A 9,848-nucleotide genomic window follows, 5' to 3' on the forward strand; every position below is an offset into this window, starting at 1 on the left:
TATGTAGATATATTTGAATGTTTTATCACTTGAAGAGCAAAGCCTTATCTATTCAAATATTAACAGATGCGGCAAACTCTAGGAACAGTCAAGTGACATCGGTTACAGTCAAAAGAGTACTGTGTTCTCCCTCTCTATTTTGTAGATTTATTTTAAATTTAAATCTGCTTTAGTGTTTAGATTTGACTGTAATCATACTTTGCTTTTGAGTTTTTCATTATGTTTGAAAATTTTATGCATGTATATGAAGAAATTTGAAAATATCCCTCATTCATTTCTTTCCCCATATATATGTACATGCATACATTTATGTATTATAGATATACATTTTATTTATCCAACTAGATCCACTTAGTGTTGGTCATATGTGCATGGGTGTGGGCCATGTCTTTTGTTTCTTATTCTTCCTCCTTCATATACCCTTCCCCCTAGCGGAGGAAATGAAACAAAAATAAGGTTCCATATGGTTCCTGCTACTACCTAAAAGTTTTGATTCAGGAGACCACAGTATTTCTCGGTTACAGTTACCTCTTGGTTCAACAACAGAAATGACTTGTCTTTCCATAATTAGTCTACCATGAGATAAATCCCCATGAATAGAACTGTTCTTAATAGTCATGGTGGCCCTAGAAAACTGAGTAGATAATATTTAAAATGAGCAAACGCGGAAGTAGTTTTGTACATTTCAGTAGACGGTTGGCCACTCAAATGTCTTTAACCCTTTGTGCAGAATGGATGAAGATATATCTTTCATTTGTTGCTGCTAATGACATGGTCACCCAACCTGTTTTCATGAGTAATGTTCAAATAGTTGTTTCACAGACTTTATATTCCTGACCCATAATGAGTAATTTATTAACTTTATTCTAGCTTAGAAAAATCATACAAACAAGGACTATTTTCAATATAATACTCAGACAAAATAAAACAAAAACAACTGTTGGAAAATGGTTTTTTTTGCTCTATGTGTGTAAATAATTTTCAGAGTGAGGGGCACGGCTCAGTGAATGGTACTTGCTACTCACGTTCAAGGATCTGAGTCTAGATCCCAGAACCCACATAAAAATTAGGCTTGGATGTGCTTGCCTGTAATCTGTCTGCTGGGAGTTGGAGACAGGAGGGTCTCAGCGCTTGCTTGGCCAGCCAATCTAGCAGAGCCAGTGAACTTCAGGTTCAGTCACCATCATTTTCTAACCACATTAATTAACATTTGGTAATTAGTTTGCTCATGTTACTAATGCTATTAATAGTTCTCATGCAGCATGACATCCATAATGTTTTCAGAAATTAAGATCGTTATTAGCCCCTCCTATACTTCTATATTATTTCTCCTATATTAAAAGTATTTTCATATTTTTCTATGCCAAACTTAAACGATTTTTGAGAAATGCTTTTTTCTATTAATTATCTTAAATATTTAAAAATATTAAAATAGTTAAAAATGGTGCTCTGAGTCCAACTTTAAAAATAATGATGTTATTGTTTATGCAGAAAAAAATGATTAAATGTTTTCAGGAAGCTTGCTCTGTTGCATAAAGCAATGTTGCCCAACTCTGCTGTGTTTCACAACTGCTCAGGATCCCCATCCAGGGGAGAATGTCCTTTTTTCTTTCTTAGAAACAAAAGCAACCATATTAGGAAATAAGTTAAAAGATTGGTACATTTGAAATGATCTTAAAAAATTTAGGCTTAAGTCGTCAGAAATGTACATTTGCTAGTTCATTAATGCAGAAATCCTGCACATAGATTTTAATCTTAGAGTTAATAATAAAAGCAATTTTCACTAAAAATATAAAAACTGTAATGGTAGAATCATGATATTGCATTTAGCTCTCCCACAAAAAGTCACTTTATTACTTTCTTTTGACACTTATTTTCATTCTGGGATTAATTTTACTATATAAGGGCTTCTTAACTATTCTATTAAAATTTCTATTCAGAAGCAATAATATCTAAGAGTGAATAATAGTCATGTAAATCATTATTTCATATTAATGTAAAAGATTTTGTAAGTTCTTATGAATTCTGCTGACATGCACAATTGTGAAAAGGTTATCTCTCCCTTCTACAGTGATATGCGCTGGAACAAAGGAACCATTCTGAAAGCATCAGTGGAGTACATCAAGTGGCTACAGAAAGAACAACAGAGAGCCCGGGAGTTAGAACACAGACAGAAGAAATTAGAACAGGCTAACCGGCAGCTTGTGCTCCGGATTCAGGTTGTCATGAGATGGATGCTGTGAGCTGCACAGAGAACGTATAACTAACTCGTCACTGCTTTCCGTCACTGGTTTCACTTATACATTTGCTTATTAACAACTTTCTCCCCCTTTGGAAAAATAATTTACTGCCTTTTAAAGCTTCTGAATTGGGTTGTTTCCATTAGATTTTAATTGGAGATCGAAGATCAAAATGACTTAGACACAGAATGGGTGAGAACCAATTACCAAATGCAGGAAATGATGCTCATTTGCTGCACACACGATATCATCTCTCACATTGGAAAACAGAAACAGAACAACCAAGAGAAGCGCTTGGCTTCTGTAAGATGATTTCGGACACTAAATTTCTCCCTTCTCTTTAATTTCTTTAGTAACATCATTATGGATTTCATTGCCTCAAGGTGTATTTTACCAGTTTACATTTTACCTTTCATCTATTCATGTGTAACAAAATATTAAAACATGGGCTTCATAATTGTCTCTCCTCTTAATGCAGACGGGCACATGGTTAAGTTATACACTTACCTTGTTTCAGTGAAATGCCCTTGAGTTATAATAGCAGGAGATGAACCAGGAGGCATAAGTGGAAGACTTTTCACAATTTGTGTAGTGCACTATTTAGCCCGAGCCACTATGATACCATCACATATCATGTGGCTTACAGACACTGTGAGGATTTTTTCTTTAATTTAAGTAATTTTTAGGTATTGCAAGCACACCAGATTTCCTTATTTACAAAATACGTTTGTAGTTTGCCGTCCTCTTCATTTTGTTCACTAGCTAATTTGTTTTGTTTTCTTTTCCAGTTTGATTTCGATAATTATGTCAACTTTTCCAACGCATTATTTAACAATTTACAACTTCTTATTGGAAATTGCAGGAACTAGAGATACAAGCACGGGCTCACGGTCTGCCAATGCTGACTTCACTCAGCCCCGCTGATCTCAGTCCCCACCTCACCAAACAACAGATCCATCCTGAGAAGAACTCAGTAGTGGGCTGCTGCCAACAACTGACTCCGTCTCAGGGGACAAGCCCGGAGTTCTGCGAGCAAGCTGTGGCCTTCTCTGACCCTTTGTCCCACTTCACAGATTTATCCTTTAGTGCCGCTTTGAAGGAAGAGCAAAGATTGGACGGCTTGCTACTAAGTGATACAATGTGCCCCTTTGGAACAGACCCTCTCCTCTCTGCCACTTCCCCTGCGGTTTCCAAAGCGAGCAGTCGAAGCAGCTTCAGCTCCGAGGATGGTGATGAACTATAAGCCACAAACAGGCTCCAGTCATCAACCAGGAAGAAATGCCATGTTGGTGCTATGCAATCATGATCTGCGTTTCACACGTTATTTTTTCTTCATTCTCTGAAAGGAATTATGTTGCCCCTGGGGGGGAAAGTGATTAGAAGCAATCGGCAAGTCCAAGGGAAGAGGAAACATGGTGTTAAAGAATCGCTGAAGAGCACAGTCTCGTTTCCTCCTTTGTCTACAGAGTCCAGATTTCTTTAAATTTGATTTTCCTGGAAAGTGGTTTACTTAACAATGACTCTAGGGTGATACATGCAGAGCAATGACATGATATTATCGGAACTATAGTCCTTAAAGAGACTGCAATATACTACTCCCCTCTCACCTCCGTATTCTGTGTCACCTCTTATAGCATCGCCTTTGTAAAGAATCAAGACTAACAAACTAGGTGATAATTTCCTCTCCACTGTCTGATGAACCATAGATGGACTCTTGTTGGGAAATTTACTATAAAATGAATAGTTTTACTTATACTTGAAACTCAGTCTGTAATAACATGAGAATTTCTCAAAATAAAACAAAAACGTTTCTAAAAATGTTATTTTCTAAAATTAGATCCTGACTTTTAAAAATCAGTTCAATGAGCCTAACTCTGAACATCTTCTTGCATATTTATGTATCTATGCCCTCTTCAGATACGAACCACAGTGAGGGCTCAGCTCCGGAGCATGGCCCTCAGTCTTACCCGTTTTACACCAATGCACACATACATAGTGTAAGTAGGGCATATTATCTTATTTTGTTTCATTCATCTGATTATCTGAATAATGTCATAAACCATATACCAACTATTCCTTTGCTCTTCAAAAAGAGATATGATAATCAATTTTAGTAACTAAAGTATAAAATTTCTCCGTACTAGAAACATTTGTTTGGATTAAAATATGTTTTCATGTCCAATGTGAGATATAGATTTCTTATTCATAAGGGTTTTCTCAAACATTGACTACATATTAAATATTAGACTGCCAATTGATAATCTGTTAGCTGAAATTACTTTTTATTTTATTCAAATGTGAGGGGAAGATAAAGTTCTTTTTCCCTTGAAACTTAGAGTGCCCTATGGTCTTCCTTTCTGTCACCAGTTAGTACAATGCAAGTATTTGCATGTACAGTACTTCATTGTTCTCTAACTTGTCTAAACTTTGGGAATTTATCAACACATATATTGCTATATCTGGCATGTGACTATATCTTAATGAATGATCATCAATGAATCAATGTTCATGGGGAAAGAGTCAGATCTGTGCTGGGCCCTGAGAAAATGTAAAGCAGATGAGAAGCACATGACCTAATTCTTGAGGAGACACTTAACAAGACAACAGGAAAACAAAACCAAACGATAGAGAATGTGCAGAGTTTAAATCTAAACATAAGTTGTGAAATAAAAGAATTCAAAGAAAGCAAAGATGGTTGCGAAGCTGAGGGGAAATGCAGCAGGTAAAATGCATGGTATAGCTACAAGGAGAATTAATAGAGGGGACCACTATCAACCAAATGATCAAAGAAAATAAGTAGACAAATAGCTTCAGGAGACGTTTGGTTGGCAGATCTATATCCCTTTCTTCAGGAGGTGTGAGAAACGGTGTTTTCATTTAGTTGTAAAGACAAATACATCGCGGATGCCATAATACACTAGAGGTTATATTGGCTATTAGAATAGGAATTTAGATAACAAAATGTATATTTCTTGGTTGAGCTGTGATATCTGAAATATTCAAGTGTTCAGTATTTTGTACACAATATGTCATCAAAATCTTTTAAGTCCTTATGCTAAAGAAAAGTGATGAAATGCTATCTCCTTCTGGACATTGATAGTCTCTTGTTTACCATATATCAGCTCAGATTTGGGAGTATTAAAATAATTTAATTGTCATATTCATAATTTCTAGGAATGACCATTAAAGTCAGATGGATTGAGTCAACCTAAAATATGTTATTTGAAAACAGATTTTTCTCAATATTTTTTCAGAGGGCATTTAACACTTTTAATAATAATGACAAAAGTTTCCCTCAGGGCTGATAATTTGATCTGACTTTGCAAATCATAGGGAAATGAATGTTTTGTGGCCCATGGGAACCATACTATTCTAGCTGGGAGATTATTTCTTTTGAGACTCTACTGTCCTCTTTTGTGATATTCTAAGACTTTTTCAGGTGATACTGTTGATTTGACACCATCTTCCATTCTCATGAAGTAATACTGCTTGTCCGTGAAACTGAGATCTCATGGTATTGGGTAAGATAAGGACTTGGCACAGATTGATAATTCTGGAGAGGAGGCTAATACATTTAATGCTCCATTCAGAATGTGTAATTTCAGAAAATTAAAATTTGGGTAAAGATACTTTTAAGACAGAGTGGAATGGTATTACGCCCCCTGTGTCCAAAATAATTTAAAACATTTAGACAGTAATTTTTAACTTCACGGCATAGAGGCCTTGAGAACTTAACAACAGCCATCTATTCTTTTTCTAGAAAAATACAGAACTTTGCATGGACAATAATTTTCCCACAACATAAAGTTTTAAAGCTCCCCAAAATGTATCCATGGACATCAAATGAAAAGTTTCTGCATCACATCTGTAACCCACATATGAACATGTGTATGTCAGTCAATACCTCATATAGTGGAGGGAGTACTTATCCCCACCAATATTCTAATTCTAATAGCACTGAAGTTGCATAGGAAAGTAAAAACACACCAAATGTAAAATTATTTATCAAAAGTTGTCTATTCATAAAGTAGTCAACAACCAAGCAACAATCCTTACTCAAAAAAATGACTCTTTTGTGTTGTATTTTTAAAATTATGTTTTCTGTAAATATTATATTTTGTATACATCTTACAGTGAAGTTTGGCATGACACATAAATATCAAGTTAAAAATATAAACTGAAAAAATAAGCTATTTAAGCATCTAGGAATCTTAGGAAAAAAAAAACCTCATGAAAACAGATGAATAAAAGAATATTGTTGCAGACTTTACCTAACAGAGACAGAAGAACTATTTGTCAAAGCATTCTACCACAGAAGCCTGATTATCAAATCACTTTTAATAAACAATTTGCTAATATGCAAAGAATTAATGTACAATTTCAATGATAACTTTAGTAAAAATTTCAAGATAATGTCCCAACCAATCTCTTTTCTCATTTATTATAAAATGTTGGATTCCTTCTTGTGGATTTGCATTAATCAGCCTTTTTCATTTCCCAATTCTCTGGCAATAATAAGACCCCCAATGATTAGATGTAATGTGTAGTGTTCATTTTCTCTAATGCTTGTTCTCTGGAAGCCTTCCTGTATCAGTTGGAGAACACGTGCCTAGGACAAACTCCCTCAGTTGAGGGTCTTATCAGTGACCCTGCCTTTATCTGTAAAGGTAAAATAATTCCTCTGAAAAATAAATAGCCAGATGACCTGCAGACACCAGGAATAGCCTTCGTCTTCATTTTCAGTCTCATTTCTTCGTGCTCAAATGTGACTGTACTTAAAATGCTTCCTAGGGATTTCCTTCAAAAATACATATAACAAGTGTCTTGATTTTGTGTGCCCATTTACCACAACCTTAGAAGAAATTACATTTCATAAAAGAAAAATTGTTTACTTTTCTTTTCATTTAATATTGTTAGTGGTATTATAAAAATGCCCCCCTTTCTTGGACTGTTACAAGGGCTTTATAAGTCTAAGTAAATGGATGTCATAACAGAACATTCTAATTTTTAATTGGACATGTATTATTGATTGTAGGGCCAATACACAGAGCAATGTAAGTCTCAAAAAGAATTTGAGCGCATTGGTCTTTTCTACAATATCTTTATGCTGATATTTTCTTTTCTCATAATATCTAAGTTGTTCATGAAAACTCAAATTCATTAATCATATTGCTGTTTTATCAGCATTTGGTCAATCTGGGTTTAGTGAAAGCAACTGAGGCTTGAATTTACTTCAGTATAGATGAGAAAAAACTGCGTAGATGCCATAAAGGTACATCATTTGGTCTACCTCAGGCCTTGTCTCATTATAAGTTTATATCAACCTGAGCTCCTGGAAATTACCCGGACAGAGATTTCTCCCTATTGCCTGTGAAGTGAGTGCTGACGCTGTGATAAATTTCTTATCATTATTCACTGATATGCATTTTATTATTTATTGTGTGGTTTTTAATTTGAAAATAAGGAAAACATTTTGTTTTACATTGAGAGGTTAAAAAGCTACAAGAAGCTACCCTTCCTCTGGACCTAGTGCTATGTCCTTGTAATAAGAACACTCGGGGAAGCTGCAACAGGTGAAGAGTGAGTTAAAAAAACCAAGAAGGCTATGGGACCGGTTCAAAACTAGCCGACATAGGCAGCTCCTGACTTGGTGGTGGTGGAAGTTTGGTTTTTGTAAAGCCTACTTCACAGTTTCTGTGTCACGTGTTCTTTTGTTTTCTGAGTTTCATTTAGAATGTCAGTGTATGAGAAATGATCAGAATTGAGTTGATATAAAAACACTCTCTCCTAAAATCCATCTAATTCAGGAATAAAATACCCTTGTGTGCATTCTATATATAAAGGGGAAGTTTTTTTCCTCATTGAGGGCCTTGTTTGCATATTTCTTACACTATGTATTTCTTAACAATCAAATTATTTCCATTGTTTCAGCTGATAAGATCCTCAGTAAAATTCTGGTTTTCATAGTTTAGTATGTTTAAAAAACAAAAATAATGACTTTGCTGTTTGCAAAATTACATTCTTGTTCCTATGTTACCTTTAAAGTTATAAAGATGGTAAAAATTTCTGCCAAAGCAAACTTTATAATTTTTAAATCTTATTTTATGTAACAAATAAAATAGTCAAAAGAAAGAGGGAACCATTGTTGTTTCAAAAGAACCATAAGTTATCTTTTACTTTGAAAAATCTGTACATGAAGATTTAGACAAACTAAATTCCAGAATCTTATCTAGCAGCATAGAGGCTGCTTATGGCATGCAAAGCTAAAAATTAATTCAGCTATTTAATCTTAATAATAACAATGTAGTTAAAATCTTTGACTTTAATAGCATTACATATATATATATATATATATATATATATATATATGAGTAGCTGAAGTAACATTCCAATAATTTTAGTCTAACATTGGTTATATCAAGAAAACATTGCTAATATAATAAGACTGTAGAATTCATAATTATTGCTATTTTTCATTTTAATAACAAAGTAATGTGTCTTATTTTTCTATGAAAATGAAGAACATTGGTGTACTTTAAATGCATACATGAATTCTTGTTCAAGTACTTTTTAAATGTACCAATATTTTCTTTGCATATATTAAATGAAAGAACATAACCATTAAGGGTTTTAATATACTTCTCTTTATTCTGCCCTTGTATATAGACTGCAGAGGGGGATGCTGTATGGGCTAATCATCTGACAGGATACTTATGTGCTGCAAGACTTCACAACTGACAACTGCTTGTTACACAGGCCAGACTGACAACAATGATCCAATATTTTTCCATTATGGAAAGTAACTGTTACATTCTCTAATGTGGTCTCCTGCCATCTGCTTCTGCATGCTGTTATGGCTTTGATTTATGGAAAATATTTATCAGGATGTTGCAAAATTGCTAACAGGCACTATGGTAGCAGTGAAATCACCAGAAAGCTGCAAAGCCTTTTTAATATACTAGATGCTCCCCAGACAATCTAAGATAAATAGAATACTGTATTCTGATGTGTAAAACGTTTTAAAGCTGCTAATTGCTATTGACTACGCCCATCCCTTGATAATGAAATTAATAAGGAATTCAGAAGCGTTAAGACTTTCTAATATTTAATACCATGTTTATGGATTTTGTTCTTATATACTCGTACCAAAAATGATAAAATAGGACCATTTAAAATTAGTATGAAAGATACTTTGATTGAAACATAAGTTCATTATTTTTTAAGGATAAGTACCAGAAAATAGATGCTGTAAAACACTATTAATTCTCAAAATACAGATTGATATGATAAAACCTGTATAGAAAGAATAGCCAATGCAATGCACATAAAAATAAGCCAATGATTTTAAAAACCTTACATAGATTAAAAAGGTTGATGACAGGATGAATTTTGTCATTTGAATGTATATGTACTTAGATAATGTGTTGTTTTTTCCTTTTTTATTGATTTTATTGAGCTCTACATTTTTCTCTTCACCCCCTGAAGACACAGAAGGAACATTTGAAGCCATCTTTAAATGTCCTTTATTGGAAACACACACACAGACACACACAGACACACAAACATACATGTACACCAAAACACACATACACAGAGGCACTCATGAAG

General features: G+C 34.1%; 1 protein-coding gene across 2 annotated transcripts in view; it reads left to right on the forward strand.

Annotated features, from left to right (window-relative positions):
• Positions 1-8,519, forward strand: part of Tfec (transcription factor EC) — a 74,300-nt gene extending 65,781 nt beyond the window's left edge. The window contains exons 6-7 of one of the 2 annotated variants that reach the window (XM_050145930.1): positions 2,072-2,219; positions 3,103-8,517. In XM_050145930.1, the coding sequence (XP_050001887.1) occupies positions 2,072-2,219; positions 3,103-3,483 (529 nt within the window). In that variant the 3' untranslated portion in view covers positions 3,484-8,517. Of the gene's footprint in view, positions 1-2,071; positions 2,220-3,102 lie in introns of both variants that reach the window. The other variant, XM_050145931.1, reaches the window with a different exon arrangement.
• The last annotated feature ends 1,329 nt before the right edge of the window (positions 8,520-9,848 follow it).

Source organism: Alexandromys fortis, unplaced genomic scaffold (assembly GCF_014885135.2).
Source record: "Alexandromys fortis isolate MF-2015 unplaced genomic scaffold, M_Fortis_MF-2015_v1.1 scaffold_34, whole genome shotgun sequence".
NCBI lineage: Eukaryota > Metazoa > Chordata > Mammalia > Rodentia > Cricetidae > Alexandromys > Alexandromys fortis.